The sequence below is a fragment of the Sebastes fasciatus genome, chromosome 16, assembly GCF_043250625.1.
Source record: "Sebastes fasciatus isolate fSebFas1 chromosome 16, fSebFas1.pri, whole genome shotgun sequence".
Taxonomy (NCBI): domain Eukaryota; kingdom Metazoa; phylum Chordata; class Actinopteri; order Perciformes; family Sebastidae; genus Sebastes; species Sebastes fasciatus.
Genome location: NC_133810.1, coordinates 27,126,524 through 27,146,779, shown reverse-complemented (window position 1 = coordinate 27,146,779; position 20,256 = coordinate 27,126,524). Strand labels below are relative to the sequence as shown.

Sequence of the window (20,256 nt, the reverse complement as noted above, 5' to 3'; positions counted from 1 at the left end):
TCACCACTGCTCTTCAGGCTGTCAGTGGTGTTTTCTAGTAAACCTCATGGCTCCCAGGAGGGCGGTGTTACTGTATTTGATTGGTCGGGAGGTGAGAGAGTGGTTCTTACTGGTAGGCCTCTCAAGGTCAGAGTCACTCATCCCCCAACAGCCGCCCCCAACTACCCCCTCCGCCCCCCCATCCAAACTGCATGCATACATCCAAAGAATAACATCCAGGAGGCCAGAATACAAGTGCTGCTTGCTGTTCAATGGAGTGTAAAACAGGATCCACGTCAGACTGTCAAGCAGCATTCTTCTCATTCCTTATAGAGAATGAACATTTCAAGTTAAAGAGTAACTCCACGGAGGTGCACATTCTGTATGCCTTTATGTGAGCACACAGGAAGCAAGGCCAAATAGTAGGGCTGTCAAAGTTAACGCAATAATTAACGCAAATTCGTTTTAACGCCACTAATTTCTTTAACACATTAACGCAACTTGCGATTTTTAGGTTGTAGCAGGCTCAACTAATTTGCAATTAATCGTGATGAAATATTTTGATTATCGATTAACAGCCCTACAAAATAGAGATAGACACAACACAAAGACATGCTGCAGTAACATCATGGCCATATCTCAATCTTCGTGTCCTAATATTTAACTTTTTATATTAGTATTTATGATGTACTTTGGGTGCCAGTAAATTGCTGGGCAAGAATAGACGGCCTTGTGTGTTTACATTGTGTTTTATTGTTGTGCCTCTGGCTCACAGCCTAGGTCATGTTAACAAAGGCAAAGTGGGAGTCTTTGATTAGTGAATCAAACTGATCCTGGAGATTCTCTGTCGGGGCCTGACAGGCTGGCAGCAGACGCAGCTGTCTGTCGAGCTGCATTCAAAGTGTCCTGTTTTTCTTTTCCTCCGTAAATGGAGATGTGACTATGCTGCTGTTGTCGAAGGCTGATGAAAGGAGCAGTAAGTCATAGTACTGACAAGCTCTTCAAAAGACTAAACAAAACTGGCATTTATAAAAAAATAATCCAAATGCTGGGAAACAGAATCCGGCTCAAAGACTGAGGCTGTTTCTGCAGATCAAATGAAACCCAGTGTCATCTTATATTGTACAATAGTCCTATTGACACTTTAAGAGATGCTGTACTTTGAAATACTATATGACCCAGTCTGGCTCACTTTAATTTGACTTGTGTAAGTATTGCAACCAGTCCTGAAAAGATAAGTCGATTAATGGATTATACGATCCACAGAAAAATAGCTGACAGTAATTTTGATAACTAATTAAAGGTTCTCTATTCGATATTCAGAGCATTAATATAGCAGCTGACAACTATTTGCTATGTTAGTGAATGTGAGTGTGTCACACTGGCTAGCTCACGGCCGCTGCTCTTCACTGCTGATACATCGCAGAAGCGTAGCACCCACCCTCCGGTTGTCCCCTTTAATTGATCAGTAATTAAATATGTTTTTTTTTTTTTTGGTCGGACAAAACAATCAATGTAAAGATGTCACTTTGGGCTCTCAGAACTTTTGATTTGTATCACTTTTCACTATTTTCTGACATTTCATTGACTTAACAATGACATAAATTAATGAAATGATTATTTAATAATGAAAATAACTATTAGTTTCACCTTCAGTTACAACCTTACAACATGACATGTGGATAAGGGAGGCCACCCAATACAATAGCTCTGTTAATATTCCAACAAGGTCCACATGTCAGAATAATGTAGCCCACACACACACACACACACACACGCTGCCAGCCAGAATTACCCAGACACGATGGCCCCTCAGTTAGCCAGTCACCCCGGTTCTCCATCCAGCCTCCGGGGTCACGACTCTCCTCTGACTGACATACTGAATGTCCGGGGGTTTCTCACTCCTCCGCAAACCCCCGACCAACGAGGCCCAGAATGCTCCAAGTGCGTCACCGCTCACTGCCTCAGTTCCTGAACCGAGGTTTAGCACGCGAGTGTGATGGACTCGTCGTGACGCACGCTGCTGAGCGCGGGCAGATATACAGTACAGTCACCCATGCAGACTGGCAGCAATCCTCTGAATGAGCAAAGTGGAGAATCTCAAGGAAAAACAGACTGGTGGTTATTGCTAAGCAACCACAGGGAGAAAGTGAAGTGAGTGAGTCAGTCCTTTCGGTTCACAACTGGGTTTTGACATGTACACCGAAACAGATCGGCAGATGATGTGCTCAACTCTAGGAAAAACCAATGTGGTGTTCCCAGTGCACCATAGTTGCCTTTTTGTGGGAACGCCTGCAGATATTGGTGTCCAAATGCAACACAACAAATATAACACAACCACTTCAAATATCACACAAGTACCTCTTCCTGTTGTGCAACAAAAGTGCATCTGAAGTTCTCCTGAGCTCGAGCCAAGATCCCCCTCCATCAGCACGTAGACCAAAGCAGTTGTCACAGAAGAATCCCCCGAGAGATACATAATGGACTCCTCCTATACTGCATGAGTAGGACATGGCCGCGGGCAGAGTGGGTGGCAGGGGAACGCCAGGAACAATCTCTCAGCAATTTCCCAAGAAATGCCTTCTAGCTCGATAATTAGACATGCAGCAGTTCGTTATGTATTTATAGCATTCAAGCTGTACCGTGCAAGTTGCAGGCAATTTACAGTACTTGATGAAACAGCTCTGCGCTGGCCACACACACAGAGATGCTGGACGTACACCAGATTTTGTCACATATGTGCATCTTATTTATTTTCTTCCACGATCCTCTCTCTTTCTCATGATGCACACATGAACACATACTGTCGGCCACTCCCTCCCACATCCTTCTGTCAGCAGTTCTCCAGCTCCCACCGTAGAGAACCTCATTCTGCTGATGCTAACATATAATCAATGTGCTTCAGCCGGGGTGACCTATGGCCGCTCAGACTAGAAGCCCCCCTCTCTTCCTCCTGATGTGCATACATAATCTGCTAAAAGCTACCACTGGCAGCCTCCTGTCCGTCACGTTTTCTCCGTGCAGTGATCGAGCTGCCTCACGAGTGATGCTGGGAGGCAGAAATGGTCACTTCACGCCCACCATTCTCCAGCTGTTGTTTTCCTCAGCGCCGCGCATGGCAGACTGAACGCCAGCGTTAGTCAAGCCTTCGACAGCAATATGAGCTATTAGCTGTGAAATCATGCCTCTCTTAAAACTAAAAAACATGTAAGACACGTGTCTTACATCAGGCTGTGTGTCACTTTTATCTGTTGCTATGATGAAACCTGCAGAACTCTGCTCTGCATGTGAGTCAGTGTGAGTGTATAAGCAGCATAGCATGACGGGATATTTTAAGAACTTTTGGGAGATGAATAGTACGAATAAAATCTCTCCTCTCCTCTCTGTGTTTGTCTGTGTGTGTATTTGTGGTGTGTGCAGATCTCCGACGCCCTTCAGGAGACATACGCTACGTCAGCGCTGTGGCGGTTCCTCAGTCTGGGCTATGCCCTCATGCTCTGTCCCTTCATCATCGTCCTGGGGGGCATGTTTTTCCTGGCCACCGCGCTGTTTTTCCTGGATGACAGGGAGAAAGCTGAGAAACAGTAAGTGACTCAGACGTTGTTTGAATAACTCGTCATTATTTCATTTGTTATTCATTCTTTAAATATTTAAGACTTGCTCGAGATGCCCCCGCTGACTTTCTGAGTAAGAGCTCCACAAATCCAAACACGCCACCTCAGTGCAAGAGGCTGAAGGAAATAGCAATAATAATGTGAGTGCCATGCAGACACAAAGAGGTTCATCTGGACAATGCTGTACTCTTTACCCCGGTGGTGCGGTGTGACGTGTGTCAGGGACAAGCTGCCCAGCGGTGCCAACAATGGTGCCAACCCTGCAAGGCTCAGAAAGGCCCCAGAGCCAATAGAAATTCCCAGTCAGCTAAAAGTGCTCCAGAGCTGACACAAGCTGTTTTAGCCATCAATTTGTTTAAGTGTGCTTACTTAGACTTTTACCAGCTACCACCCCTCTTATTCATGCATTCATATTTTCCTCTTTCAAACACCAAAGGGGGCACGGTAGCTGCTGGTCATGGCCTTAAAAGGCTAAAACAAACATCCTCTTTTGGATGGTGAGGCATCACTTCTTGTTTCTTTCTGCCTATTTTTTCCTACTTCTTTATCGCGTTGACTTGCTCCCCTGGTGCCAGCGCTCCCAGAAATGACTTCCTTCCTGTTGAAGATGAGGGACGTTTTTAGACAGGATGGCAGCCTGATGTCTGTCTGCAATCAACTTGTCTTCACCCTGTGGAGTTGGTCGCTTGTTGTTCCCACGCCAAAACCCCTCATCAGAAGAGAGATTTTAGTACAACTTAAGCAGAATAAGCCTATTTGTAATCATTAGAGGACAACTGAAAATGTGCAAAAGAAATGTGGAAACTGTACTTCAAGTTTCAGAAGACTTATACTTATACTTTATAATCCTGGGGTCAAGCTACCATCTAAGCCGTTGATATTTCCTCTGTGTAATGCTAATAGTTTTAAAAGGATCTCTGCAAAGGCACCACTAAGCCGTGCTATGGTTTCTGTTGGGCCTGGTCCAGGGGGGGAAAAGGAAAGAAATGCTGAACAATGACCTAAAGAGAAAAAAAGTCACACTCTTGCCGTCCGTCGTGCCAGTAATTGATGCTAGTTTGTGGTCCAATATGTGGTTTAAGTTATCTCACCACATTATTGCATGATGTGGGCAGATGGCACATGTTCACTCCAACTATATCTAACCACAACCCCTTGACTTTCACACTACATGCTGTAGGGCAAAGCTAATAGAGCAACAGATGGAGGGAAAAGTCTCAGATACACGAAACAGAGACACTTGGAGCTTGTTCCTGTATGTTCTTTTTCACAAATACCGTCCTTAACATAGATGTGTGAAGGCTGGCTGTTGAGTTAACATGTTTAAGAGTTTATACTGCTACATTTCAAAGCTTATATCTAAACTTTCTGATAAGCCCTTATTTATAAAGTTTTAACAAACAGCTTTATTTATCATGAACACATAATATCAGAATAGTTCTTGTTCACGTCCACCTTTGCCTGTATGCCTCACCTATAGATGAGTTAATCATGCACCAGCTTGTCAGATTACATCAAAGTGTATATATATAGAGCAAACATACCATATACCTCACACATGCTATACGAAAGGCTTCTACAGATTTGTATTTAACATCCCAATGAAGACAAAATTGAAAGTCGAACAGCAGCAGCTCTTATGTAACAAGAAGCAAACAGCACCTCGGGGACCAAGAAAGATAACAACATCCACAACTTTGTACAACTAGGGTTGTTTCATGACTGTGATATTTATAGATTCCATTCACGCTATGAAGCTCCCGATTTATAAATTCCCCCTGACTTTACTGAGCGCTTTGCGGCTTTTATTTTCTCCCTCCTTTGAGTGTGTCCTCAGATACTCAGCGCTATTTATAAAAGGCGCGAAGCCGAACGAGTTACTCACTTGAGCGCGCCTTTCTATTTCCAGCCTTAAAGAGTGCTTTATTATTTCTAGGTTGTTAGCTTTTTTGGACTGCGTGGTTGCCATTAATAGCTCAGGTTCAGTGCGTACCCCCCCATACCCATCCCCCTCTACGCATTCACCCAGTCCACATTTACACTTTGTGATGTGTGAGAGCAGAACTGTCTCTTCTGCTGTGCCAGTGCGCCTTGACAATACAGACTCAGTGTGGGTCAAAGGCAGGCTGAGCACTGCAGCCTGGAGGGCTGTGATGACTGACAGACCGGTGAAGACAGCTAGCATGTGATGAGTGGAACTGGGAGAAATTGGTGGGGAAAGTGAGATTATGCGTGAATAATAAATGTTGAATGCGGTTTGTAGAAGATCTGCCTGAAAGTTTTCCTAAAACTATTCCTCCTCTCTCCTCAGGTTGAGCCAGATGACACGACCACCTTCCTCAGTCAAGGTATGACCAGGTAAATTGCCTTTTCTCCCTAAAGATGCTTTTGCACTTTTCACATCAGCAGTTTAAGTGGTTGTTAACAAAGAGACGGTCTCGGAACATCAACATTTATAGGCCTCTCTTCTCATTACCCGGGAAGCCTCCCATAGAGCTCCTTTCATTAGGAGGAACAGAGATCTGAAAACAAGATTTATCAGGACTTAAAGCGGCAGTAGGGAGAATATTTTTGGCATCATTGAGCAAAAATTCCAAAATAACCTTTCAGCATATTATAATTAAAGTGTTCTGTGAGACTTCTGCACCTCCTCTTGACTCTGCTTTCAGGCTTTAGAAAATCTAGCCCGTGACAGGAGACTTTGGCCAATCACAGGTCATTTCAGAGAGAGAGCAGCTGTCAATCACTCGCATACTCCGATCAAACGGTCAAACTAGGCAGCGCTGATCAAATATGAATCAATATTGTGTTACTGTAATGCCTATTTCTCACCTCAAATGTTTTCAGAAACATCTTGTAGTGTACTGTTTAGTTGTAAAATGAGAAGGTTTGCTCCGGCTGGTGAGCGGTGCTTGGTATTTCCTCAATTGATCTCAACATGGCGGCCGGGTCACAGAGTTTCTCATTTTACAGCTGAACATTTGCTCAAATCTACCTTTTACAACTTTAAGAGACACTTTGACCCGAGGCTATCCAAATGACAGCGTAAATGCTGGAGGTGATACACAGTGATAATACACAAATGATTGATCTGTGATCCATTTCCCGTCCCATTGTGCTCAGGGAGTGTCCAGGCATTCTTGGATTGGTGGCTATTTGACCAACTATCTGACATCTTATCAAGCCCTGAGCTGCCTACCCTCCTTCCTGCCTTTATCAAACTCACACACACGGTGCAAAACCTCTCTAATTATTAACCCAGCAAAGAAAAGACGCAATAATTGGCAGCACACCAGCCGACTGCACCGTAGGACAATAGGGAGCTACTGTAGTCGCCAGTGAAGAATAACAAGATTAAACTCTGACTCACTGATTAGAAGGACAAGGAATCTGTTGTGACTTGTTTGTAAAGGTTATCATGTTTTGCCAAAAGGTCAAGGTTTTACCCCTTCCTAATCATTTCTTTTGTGACCCTATCTGGGTTTATTTGCCGTCCAAACATTCGTCAAATATATGTACACAAAGTGCAAAAATATAGGTCATGAATGTGTACACTGGGTTTATTATCGCCATATCCCAGTAATGCTCCACATGGCTCTTCAGCGGGAAATGGAGAAGCATTTATATTTTATATTTTTTGGGTAGCTTTCCTTAAAAAAATGCGAATCAGTTTATTTTTCTTGGTTTTCAAGGATTAAAATACGTCAAAGATTTCATCATAGACTCGCTGACAGGCGCTCTGATTAGAGTTTTTCATGATAAAAATTGCACCAACTTGTGAAAACCGGGGAATCGAGGCATGAAGGATTTCTTACAGATTGGTTAGAGTTCAGTTGAGGAAGCGGTGTGATCTGCCAGCTGCAACTCCCTGCAGTATTTGAAGGCAACAGTCGATTTGGTAAGAAAAATAAATACTGTACGGAGGTGTAAATTCCTGCAGGCGGAAGACAGGATGATCCCATGAACTACAAAAAACACTTCATATCATTGCTATTTTCTCAAACCTTCGTTTACAGATTTATTTACAGACAACCATTCATTTCTATTCATTTCACTTTGGAACAAAACTTTCAGAGGCGTCCTGGTGGTCTCTCCATCTATCATAAGTCAGTTACGACCACTGTAAGAAGTGTTCTCCTTTGTGCATTCAAGGGCGACATGACATCTGACATTTGAGCATTGGCTAATGAAAAGGTCCGGCTTTATTGTCTCATTGTGCAATGCTGTATTGTATTACAACACAGAATTGGACGATGAGATGCAAAGACTAAAAACTACTCTGGAAGTAATAATTCAGAATGCAGATAATAATCAGTGGGCTACATCCAGGTCTGAGAAATGAAGCCAATGCTGAAGTGCCTTAAACTTGCATTCTCTCTAATAGACAGCAGGGGGCGACTCCTCTGGTTGCAAAAGTAAGTCTGATTGAATAGAAAATGCCAAACTTGAGGCTTCAAAACCCTAGTCTACAAACCATTGTGTGACGTCACGGTAGCTATGTCCACCTCTTATATACAGATAACTCAGGATAGATATTGCTATGAATACAACAATAAGCAAACATGGATCTTGTGAGTTTCTTTTATTGTTATTAGATATTGCTCAGTGTCAAAGTGTCCTTGAATGTGCCAACAATGAGACTGCTCCATACACTTCGTGCTTGCAGCTTCATCCCCACCTAGCATAGGCCCAAAAACAGTACAGTTATAGTGTGATGGATTACCCGTCACAAGCAACTTTTGAAAGCTCTGCAAGTTGATTTGCATTGTGCGCTGACGAATGGGAGGCAACGGCTGTCTTGAAGGCAGGAAATCAATCTTAAAGACGTTGTGACATGCTTTGGAAAAATGGTCTGCAGAAATATCATCATAATTTGTAGTTAATGGGCTACAATATGCAAAACTACACCAGCATGGTTTTTTTACACTAAGTAGGCTACTGCAATGTCATTATCAGTGACAGGGTGACATTAGCATGCACAGCTAATGACAGGTGACATGAAAGGTTCCCGGTTGGCTGCCACACATATCGGGTTTCGGTGGCAGTTTGTGCTCTCAGCCCGAGGGTTTCATCAGCCCTCTGTCACACACAGCAGCTAAAGCATGTTCTCCCTCCCTGCTGTCAAAAGGGGCTAATTATAGAGAACAGTGATTATAGCTGCATGAGGTCAGAGTTGAGTACGCCCGCGAACTGATCACTTCTATTCTGAAGTGGAACCACCGAGGCGCTCCGTGGTGATTGATTCTAAACAAATTTGTTTGGGAGGATAATCCAATCAGCGACGGGTGATATTTCCTCCCTCGGGGGTTCTGACTCGCAGATCAATACAGTTCACAGTTCATCCTCTGTCTGGTGACAATCAGTCTTCGCACTCATTCCGACCACTGTTCCCTGAGGTACGACATGCTGCTCTGAGAAACAATTAATGCCGGGTACTCACTACACGAGAATCACAGGCCCGATTCCCCCCCTCCCGACGATCATCAGCAAAGCATTGATTTATTGATGTATCTATAGATTATCTTTCCAGATATTCCCATGGTGTGAGGTATGTTAAGAGTGTATTTTACATCCTCCGATCGGCTCAGAAGTCCATCTTGGCCGCACCAATATCCTGTTGTGTGAGGGGAACCCCGAGGACAGCCATTGACACAGTCACACGGGAAAGAACGATAGCCAATTAGGAACCAAGCTGACTGAAGCGCAACGACAACCACTGCCGTCATAGCGACCTCAGCTAATGCATGAGCTAATGCAAAATGCAAAGCATAAAGTAGTAGTAAATTGGCCTCAGAAATGGAGGACCAACTTGTTGATTAGTGGCAACAACACACGTGTTTATTTAACGTGTCTCCATGACTTCATTCATCCATCCTTCGTGAATTTTCAGTACAAAGTAGAGCAAAAAATAAAATTCTTCCTGCCCGTCATCCGCCAGGTTTGTTTCACTAAAGTCACGATTGATCGCAAGATTTTCTTTGTTTTTAGTCGGGACTCTTGTTCATGAATGGAATCTGTTCGTGTGCGGTGTGCTGTTTTGGCCAAATCGTTGCTCACCACACACTATAGGAACAAAACTGTTAAATTTGACATAACATGTCGGTATGTGTGGGGTCTCTCATATTTTCAAGATCTGTGTGGGCCGGTCTTAAGAAAGAAACGTAGGGAGGGGAAAGATGATATATACCGTTCTGAAGTGCTGTGGTAGATTAAGGAGACTATTTAGATTACAGAAAAAGTGTTTGGCTCTGACGAAGACTGGAAGTGAGGGAGAGGAATTTAGAGGAGGAGAGAAAAGACACACGAGCGCTGAATAAATGAGGATGAAGAGGAGCAGTAATCGCCTAAGCTGTTAGACATCGCAGGCGATTAATCTCCGCTGATGCTATCCCAGATACACTGAGATCCAATTAACTTCCTCTGCAGGAGGAACCGGCCTCTGCTGACCAGATTCACCCCACTCCCCATGATAACTAGAGGACATCCCCAAGCTGTGGGTTGTCAAAAGATCAGCGTGAGATCTGACAGCAGACGGCGCTTCACGCTCATTTGTTCAGTAACCACAATCCCATATCAGTCGGGAAGGAAACTCGTATCACGGAGGCCAAACTCAGATTTTTAGTCACTGCTGTCCAAACTTTAACTGTTAAAAGTGTTTATACAGCTGCAGGCGTGTTCTTTCCTTCTTCGCACTCTTATCATTCAACAAAAGCTCTGAATCCTCAGTCAGCAGGGCTGAGCGGGTTCATGGTGCCGGGTAGGGCAGTGACCACAGACCACACATATATATACAATATATATATATATATACACGCACACAATGTACAGCCAGGCTCCGATAGCTTACAATGTATTCAGAAAGGCCCAGATCTGGAACTGTGCCCTCTTCAGAGCAACGTATCACTTCTGTCCTCCAGCCAGTCAGATCTATAGCAATGTCAGCCCTCGTGATTTGCATCCTCCCGGCCAAAAACCCACTACAAGTTGGCGTGATTAGAGTTTATTCGCTTGCCAGACCATCAGACCTCCCCCTTTGCTCGAGAAGCCAACAGTCTCCAGCACAGTAGTAGTGAAGCTGCGCGGAGGCAGGCCAACCTCGCACATATCAAAGCGTTCACAGCTTTAATTATCTCTATGTCACGCTGGCATTTGAGCAATTTAATTTCGAGTTTTGGCTCATAAACAATTCACAGTTTACGGCAACAACTGACACTGATAATTGAGGGGAATGGTTCATCCCAGAGAAGGATGGATCAGCAGCTACAGAACCAAAACACATTGTTTTTGTGAATCCTCTAATCCTCCTGTTTAAGCTACTAACCTGGTTTGTACGATGTGTTTCAGGAACACAGCAGTGTCTCTGCATGCGTATATTGTCTATGTATGCACACTGTGGGTGTGTGTTAGAGACAGAACACCGCTCCCCTGAGCTCCCTGCACTAATCCTATTGTAGCAGCAGTAGTAGCTTGTGTACTGGAGCATCCAGGGTGCCGTAATGACAGACCGCAAACAAACAACGGGACGCACCGCTGTCTCTCTCATCCAATCTCAAGAGATCACTAGCGTGGTCCCATGAACGCCTAATGGTCTAGTCTCCAACTGGAGTGTAGTTTTCCCCTTATATGAGCTTTGCTTCTGTGCATTTCAGCAGCTGGAGATTTAAAGAAGTCAGAATTAATAGCCATTAACAAATAATAATAATAATACAAGTCTGTTTCGTTGTGTATTTGCTTAGTTCATATTAAGAGATTTTCTAAAGCCTGAAAACAGAGCCATGAAGTCTAGTTTTCTCTCAGAATTACAATATGCTGAAAGGTTATTATGGAATTTTTACCCAATGATGCCAAAAACATTCAGCCTACTGCATGTTTAAATGATTAGTTAGAGATAATTTAACATTTAACTCCAAGTAAAAGTTTCCAAGTTGTTGTTTTTTAGACATCAATTTATGCAGTCTGTATTCTTACAAAATTCTGCTGAAAGAAGCATTTTTTACATCAGCAAATTCTTTCCTTCATGAATATTGGTGTATATAACACATTTGATATATAAGCTACACTGAGGCATAAACACAGTAACATCAACATCTAATGTAAAGCTGCAATCCGGAGAAACAGCGTCTGTGTGTTACTGTGGTTTATAGCTTGCTGTTGTACAGATTGGGGATCGGTGGGATTGGGGGGTGGGGGTCTGCATTAAACAAACTGTTATGTGTTGGTATGCTGTGTGCAGAAAATATTTAGGTCACAGGCTGGTCCTGGTGTGCAGTGCAGGCGTTATCAGGAAGGTCCTAACAGATGGCCCAGGAGCTTTCGACCTTAACATTAATTACATGAGAATGTCCTGTGGTGAGGCCGGACTCTGACCGTCACTATTTCCTCCCCCCTCTCTCTCTCTGTCTCTCTCTCTGTCTCTCTTTCAGGTGACAGCCATATGAGGAGCAATCTGAAGGAGCAACCAAACTCAATAAGGAGGACAAATTGGAGATAAAAACCGAGGGCAGCTGATCCACTTCTTTAAAACCACGTCCGTGTTCTCGTCACCGCCGTCCCCACCACGATCATCCTCCTCCTCCTCCTCCTCCTCCTCCTCCTCCTCCTCCTCCTCCTCATCTTGGCTCCTGCTGCTCTTCCATTCTACACTCTCGTCGAGGCCGCTCAGAACTGGAACGAGGGAGCGTCTTGCCCCTCCTTGAAACGCCTCTAAATCACAGGTCGGTGAGAACCGGCCGGCCGACAGCTGGTGTCCTCCTCACCTCTGTCTGCGAGGATCCACTGAACCTTCCAGGGAGGAGGAGGTGGGGCGACAAAATCCCCCCTCCGACTCCCGACGCCATACTACTGAATGCTGACCATGAACCTGCCCTGTCTGTCTGCTTGTCTGTCTTTGAGTGTCTGTCCGTCTGTTACATCGGCTGTCAATCTGCACCAAGTGCCATATAGCGTCATTACATTCCTTCAGACTTTGCACTGACCACCGCCACCACCACCAACGACCCTCATGACTTTATCACTGACTGTGTTTACATGCACACTATAATTCAGCTGTTGGCTATAAATGGATTTGATTAAGCTGTTTATATTTGCAAGACAGCAGAAGCAGTGTCATTTGTAAACTGCTGTCATAAAGCTCCTCTGTTGCCCAATGCAAATTACCCACAATTCATTCTGGCTTTCAACACTTGGAGCCTGTAAAGAGACAGAAGCTGTAAATGTGGAGCTAGGAGGAATATAATTCTCAAAGTGTTGCTCATCTGTTTAAACAAGCTTCCAATAATGTGACTAATATCAGATTACTCTGCACATCCGAATCGCAGTATTAACAAATTCAAACGTAAACACAGTGTTTACATGATGAATGCAGTATTCTCATAACCGATCGTAGTTCAGCCGTGCATGTAAACACAGCCGTCGAACCAAGAGCCAAAAAGTGTTACCGTCTAGCGGTCAGTGAATCAGCCTTAAAAATTGGAGCTTTCCCATCAACAGCTGTTTCTTTTGACCCCCACATGTGTTTTTATTTTTAGCTTTTTTAGCACTTACATCGACGTAGACAGTGCCAGAGAACAGGACAGAGATGAGACATTTCTGCACATTATTTTTCACAAGGTTTCTTGTGATTTTCTTTTTTTTTTTTTTTCTGTGTGATGTTGGATTTGAAACTGGAGGTTACTGCCTATGATTGTTTCAGAAGGACGATGATGCAATCCGGGCAACACTGGACTATATGTTTTATAATTTATATTGTACATGCTTTTCCCAAAAGTAAATGAAATGCTACTCTTTTTAAGGAGTAACACCTGTGTTTTTGTGTATACACGAGAAGCAATACAGACATTTGGGTTTTTTCGAGGGAAACCAACCTTTTTAATCCACACTGCCTTATCAGTGAGCTAGAGGTTTCTCTTAGCTCTCTGATGGTTGGTTTTGAATTTCTGGACACAACGCCCACACAGAGATGGAGTTGCTTTTAATGATGGATTTCCAGTCCAGAGTCCATGCTGGTTACAATAGCAGGCATTGTGAAAAGAGACCTTTCCCCCCCTCGCAATTGTAGATATCCCATTCCACCATTAGAAGAAAGGACCTTTGAGAAGAGCTGGGGTTACGGTTGTCAGTTTATTACTGAGGGAAATCAAAATCCTAGACAGGAACAGGAAATCCTTCCGCCCCAGGTTAGACTAATGGCCAGCTCTTATCGTTGATAATGGATAACAGAGGAATCCCTCTTTGAAACCAGACCAGCATGTCCTCAGATGTCACTGCAGGAGTCCCACTCAATACCTGCTCCAGAGAATGACATAGAGATTTCAACACAGTCTCACAGCAGTTCATGAAATAGTCACAAAATTGAATCTGTTTGATTCGTGTACATAGACATGAATTTCACTTTTATTTCGTGACGTATTTTTCGTGCGTTTTCCTACGAATGTCCAGCAACACGTGACACTCGTGTCAATTTCCGCTCCAGTCTTTTCAAAATTAAACTACTTAATTGGGTTTAGGAATAGATTGACTTGGTTAGGCTGAGGCAACAAAATTACTAAATTAGGTTTAGGAAAAGATCGACTTGGTTAGGCTTAGGGCAACAAACTACTTAGTTAGGCTTCGGAAAAGATCGCGGTTTGGGTTAAAATAACACCGGAAGTAGAATAGCGTAAGTATGGAAGTTACGTAACAAATAAATCAACTTTGACTTCTGGTTTCACACGGAACGTGAACAGCGGTGTCCTGGGCGAAAGTCCGGCGTTTTTACCCCGACCTTTACCCCGACACTTCCCAGTTCACAATTACGTGTATTACATACGAATTGATTTTGTGCTGACCATCTCGGAAAAAATGTGAAATTTGTGTCTATATACATGAATCAATACATTCAATTTCGTGACTATTTTACAAACTGCTATGCGGCTGGGCTGGAGATTTACATAGGAAATAGGAAGTATCAAACCTTGATTTGTGCTTTCATTTGCATCGTTTTTGTAATTACGCAACTTTAATGCAAAATCCCACAAAAAAGGAAAAAAGTGTGCTTTAGCTAGTTGCTTGTACATACAAAGATTTAGGCAAAAGCTTCATTTGAAGCAACCCTGAAGGATCGTTTTGTTGTATATTACCTGGTGGATCCAATTTTTACTGAAACCTTGAAGCCACTAATGGAGTCAAAGGTTTTAAAACTGGTGCATAAAAGAAGAAAAAAAAAAGCACTTTGCAGACCTCCAAGAAAACACAGGAGGAGGAGGAGGATGGAATGACCTCAGCGGAGGAATAAAAGGGAAACGTCGAGGTGGTTCTTGTAGCATTGATGTGTGAGCGTGACTCACTGGCTGTGAGTGGGGTGCTGTGTGGGCTGCGTCCTTGTTGCCAGATCATTAGCTTTAGCTTCTCTCCAACTGCGTGGAGCTCTCTGAATGTGATTCTGTCCGACCTGACGTGTTTACACACCTACATCTTCTTAATGAACTAAGCTTCTTACCTTCCTTTTGTTGATTTTTCATTTTCTTAATGTTACCAAATGAGTTTTTTTTTTTTTTTTAAATAACTACAATAGAGAGATATATATATATAAAGCTATATCACGCGGCAATTTTAATATATTGTAAATGATGGCTTGGATGCAATGTATTTATTTGTTTGTTACCATAATGAAGAATAATCTATAAAGGGAAGTTTAAGGTTTTGAAGTATGCTACACTTTGCTGTATGTCATTGGGTTTGTTCATCCTTTTGTATCACAATGAAACAACACAATACCTTTTTACATCACTAAGATTCGTCCTGTTTACTGTGATCATGAATTGGACATCTCACACATATTACACACAAAAGGAACCGCAATGTGATGAACGTATTGGTGTCATGTTTAGGGGGAAATACGTTTGCATTAATTTTCTGTAGCTCTTGTAAATGTTTTTTTTTTTTTTAACTGATCAAACCATTTTGCACACTTAACATTCAGGGATTTATTTGAACCATAGCCTAGCATCAACTCCACCAGCCTCTGCCACAGAGGTCTGTCTCTTCATTCTCACAGTACAGTTAGGTGCTGACATATCATCATGAGAAGGGACGTTGGCTCTGGTCAGATGGGTCATGAATTGAGTTTCACTTTTGCCAAATTTAGTTGATTTAGCACCAATCCTTTTAGGAGTATAAGTCCGTTGTATCGAGTAATTCTATGTTAATAATCACTGAAGTGATGTATTGAGAATGTGCTATTTCTTGTCATACAAGAATCGTGTATAAAGAAACCTATTTCTGATGTTGAGCAGAAAACAAAAGGTTATTTTTTATTTTTAGAGCAAGTCAATACAAGGGAAGTGTAGAGAAGTCAATGGATATTATTCTAGAACTGAACTGTGATGCTTCCCCGGGGGGGTTGATATAGAAAATGTACATGTCTGTAAATCAAAATAAACCTATTTAATCACTTCATACCACCGCGTTGTCTCTGTTTCTCTTCACATTCATCATCACATCCAAATGAATCAACATCCAGCAGTGTTTTTCTTTACTTCATTACTTTTCCCTGATCTATTTTAGGAGACTTTCATATAGAGCTTGCTTCACTTCAGAGCAAAGACAAGTCTGGCAAGTGGTAGTTTGAAATTTTTTTTTAGTTTTCACACAACAGAAGTGTCTTCAGTGTTACATAACCGAGGCTTAGATTTTAGCTATATGCTGTCTGTGTTATGCCTACGTGTAAGATCCTGAACTACATACCATGAACAGCTGGATTCTCATCTCATGGATCATTTTAATGTTCATGTCCATATGTCATATTCTGTAGCATTAGTGTTGCTGTTACCTTAAAAATAGACACAATTTTATTTCCTCTGTTGTTTTCACAGGATCAGTTTTTCCAAACTGTTTCAACAAACATTACAGATCAAGAACCGTGAAAACAAATCACTTTTCAGTGCTTGTGCTCATACATTTTGGTATCTGGAGTGCCTGCCAACCCACAAACTGTGAAATAAGACAACCCAGTCAGTTTTTTGTGGGCTCATCACAAAATGTGGCTCTCCTTCCTATGTCACTTGCAGGCTTGTTAGAATATATCGCCCACAGCTTGAGAACTACCTTTGCAAAGGTGCACCATATTTTATACAGGTATATTCAGACAGACAGGATGAGAAAAATAATGTGTTTTTTTATTTTTTTGAACATTAAAGCATGTAACATGTTCTAGTAGAAACCCAGAATACACATATTCAAGTATTCAACATGCTGAATCGGCCGAAAAGCCCTCCGACATGGACAGTTAGAGCCAACAATGCGGGACATGCTGCAAAAACTAGGCCGACAGACGCTCACCGACAGCCCCAAACTGTCCGACAGCCAACCGTCGGTTTGGTGTGTCAGGGCCTTTAAAGGTCCAGTTTGTAGGATCTGGCGACATCTAGCGGTGAGGTTGCAGATTGCAACCAACTGAAACTTCTCCCATGTGCCAAACATGTAGGAGAGCTACAGTGCCCAACCCGAAAACGGGAAATGCGAATGGCTTTATAAAGACAATTTTTGGTTTGTCCATTCTGGGCTACTGTAGAAACATGGCGGCCGGCTCCATGAAGAGAACCTGCTCACTATGTAGATATAAACGGCTCATTCTAAAGTAATGAAAGCACAATAATTCTTATTTTCAGTTTATTATACACTAAAGAAAACATACTTATTAAAATTACATTCCATTTCTGCCAATAGATCCCCCTAAATGCTACACACTGATCCTTTATTGCATAGACTATTTCTTCTTCTTTTTTAAATACGCACCACTTTTGAGAACTGGATACCATTTCTCCTCCTCTCCTCATCTTTGCAGAGGCTTACAAAGACTTGATTTTTATCACAGCGAGAGAACGCCAGAGTTGGTCCGTGAATGAACTACTGTATTGTTCAGGTGCAGTCAGGCAGGCCTCTGTCTGTGAGGCTCAGTTTGTAAAGTAATCTTGCAGTCCCCAGAGTGGTTTACAGACGCACTGACACAACACAGACATGACACATCCATGCTGTGGATGCAGGGGAGAAAATACATAATATTTACCTTCACAGGAAGCGAGGAAGTCCACAGCTAAAGGCCCTCTGTGTGCTGGCGTTCATTAGAGAGGGCAGAATTACCTAACAGGGCAGCTAAATAGCACTAATGGACTTGTCTATGACAGGGCTGCACAAACACAAAGAGTAAGTATACACTGCATTTGTGACAAAAGAAGACTTGAGATGTTGGCTGTGAGGCCTCTAATTAGGCAGAGCTACATTTTAAACGGATCATTGTATCCGACCCTCAGTTTGAAGAGGGCAAGATTATATAGGAGCCAGAGGAAGCTCAAAGTGGAGAATTAGTGTTTGGTTGGTGGACGACCAGGAGGAACCAACACCCTTTCCCACAGTCAGACCAACACGTACCCCCAAAGTCAGACGCTCCAATCTCAAAGTCAACACACCTAGTCATGCAGCAGGCAGGAAACACTGGGGCGTAGGCAGGAAAAGGGGAGCCATTCTAGCAAGCGCTGGAATTTCCATTTGCACTTTGCCACTTAAACTCACAGAGGACAAACTTTGTACAGCACGCAGGGTAAATTTAGGTTGCGAAATAGCCGCCGGTGGATGGGAAGCTTCAGAATGTCAGCTTGTTCTGGGGTTTAAAAGCAGCATTGTTTAGGCCATTTATTTTTGAAATGTTACCGTGCATTATGAAGCACAGTGGCCTGTTGTTTTGAAATGTACTCATGGAGAATAAAATCAGCTTTCAAATCAAGTAAAAATAACATGTTAGATTTGTAATGCTTTTGATCCTATTGAATATTAATAACATTCAGCCATTAGATGATGCATTCTCCCTCCCCCGTTCTATTGCATTCACTTCACAACAAGTCGTTGCCAGGAATTTGCCGTCAATCTCAGCCATTTATCCATTTTTTTCCACACTAACTGACGAACCAGAGATACCACGTGATACCAATGTTGTTTTACTTTTGGCTCACAAGCCTTGTTAGAAGTGGGAACCAAACGTCAGATATCTTCCACAGAGATACACAAAACATTCATTTTGGACCCGCCAACATTTTTTAAATGATTAATTCACAATCATAATCCTTTTTGCCATAAGCCATACTTTTACTCTGCACCTTTCTAAAGGCTACGTGGATGTATTCTTAGAAATATTCGTCTACATAAAAATGATATCAATAAGACCTTTAAACTATACACACGTTACACTTCAAAATGACATTATCACTTTGAATTGTGTTTGAAATGTGTTTATTGATACTAAATATCCCATAACTGATACAAGGGATGATACATGTAAGCTGATTTTCACACACAACCAACTCTGGGGTTTACAGAGAATGGTCCGAGAAAGAGAAAACATCCAGTGAGCGGCAGTTCTCTGGCTCTGTCATGATCAGTGAGTGAGGACCCAAATGCACAACACTGACAAGATGCAGGTGAAGGTAATGAGGTTTATTTATGGAACCAAAGGGGACGTTGGTGGAGTGCAGACCAGTGTAGACGACGGTGAGGTTGCATGTGGGGAAGCAGGTATATATGAGCAAGCAGGCAGGTGGATGATCCCGAGGCCCAGGGGGAAAAGAACAGCATGTCAGGCTCCAAAACAACACCAGGAATAATTCTCAGAAAACACAAAAACTATAGAGGCCTGAAGCATTAACTGAGGCATTGGATGAGACAATGATCTGGCACTAGATGTGTGAAGAGCTAGGTTGAAATACTGCAGGGCTGGTGAGTTGATGTACTACAGGTGTGTAGCTTAGAGCAGGTGAAACATCTTGGCAGCAATCAGGGAGCCATGAGCTGGGAGAGTGACCGGAGGGGAGAACTGGAAACACAGAGGAGAGGGAGACATAAGAGACACTGGGGGAAAAAAAAGCTGCAGCACGGCAGGTTCGGACTGATAGAAAGGCAACAGTAACTCAAATAACCACTCGTTTCAACTGAGGTATGCAGTAGAGCATCTCTGAACGCACAACACATCAGACCTTGAAGCAGATGGGCTACAGCAGTCCACACCGGGTGCCATTCCTGTCAGCTAAGAACAGGAAACTGTGCCTACAATTGGCATGGGTGCTCCAAACTTGTACAATAATGTTGCTCAGTCTGATGAGTCTCATTTTTTCTGCTTCAATATAGGTCATATACCCCTCCTCCTCCATGTTAGCGGATGGGACATGGGCAAAACTAAAAAGTCAAAGTACACGTCAAATAATTTTTTCCCAAAGATGGTTTCTGTCATTTAAGTTAGTTCTTATGCTAAAGTATGTTCAAATGTTAATTTTTCTGATAAGTTTGGTTTTAATTAGTTATTTGATGCTATAAAAAGGGGGTGAGACATCATGATTGGCAGCTGGGTGTCTCTCTCGCTGACAAGCGACTCGTGATTGGTTTGGGCAGGTGACCTTGATACCGCGGCTCCACCGCCCGATCACTACTGCGCAGACTCTGGCTGTCCAAATGACATCAAAATCTCAAGATGCCAGCTCCCGTATCCGGGATATTTTGGCTGACACGTTGTCCATCTTTAGTCTACGGTCCATCCCTTTATGGCCACAGTGGACCCATCTTCTAATGACTACTTCCAGCAGGATAACGCGACCATGTCACAAAGCTCAAATCATCTCAAACTGATAGCCTGAACAATGAG

The 20,256-nt window shown here is 42.9% G+C and overlaps 1 protein-coding gene across 3 annotated transcripts in view; it reads left to right on the top strand.

Annotated features, from left to right (window-relative positions):
• The window catches only part of spns2 (SPNS lysolipid transporter 2, sphingosine-1-phosphate), an 85,750-nt gene extending 69,722 nt beyond the window's left edge, over nucleotides 1-16,028 (top strand). For 2 of the 3 annotated variants that reach the window (XM_074611520.1, XM_074611522.1), the window contains 3 exons: nucleotides 3,400-3,563; nucleotides 5,905-5,941; nucleotides 12,017-16,028. In XM_074611520.1, the coding sequence (XP_074467621.1) occupies nucleotides 3,400-3,563; nucleotides 5,905-5,941; nucleotides 12,017-12,031 (216 nt within the window). In that variant the 3' untranslated portion in view covers nucleotides 12,032-16,028. Of the gene's footprint in view, nucleotides 1-3,399; nucleotides 3,564-5,904; nucleotides 5,952-12,016 lie in introns of all 3 variants that reach the window. The other variant, XM_074611521.1, reaches the window with a different exon arrangement.
• Nucleotides 16,029-20,256: the final 4,228 nt, after the last annotated feature.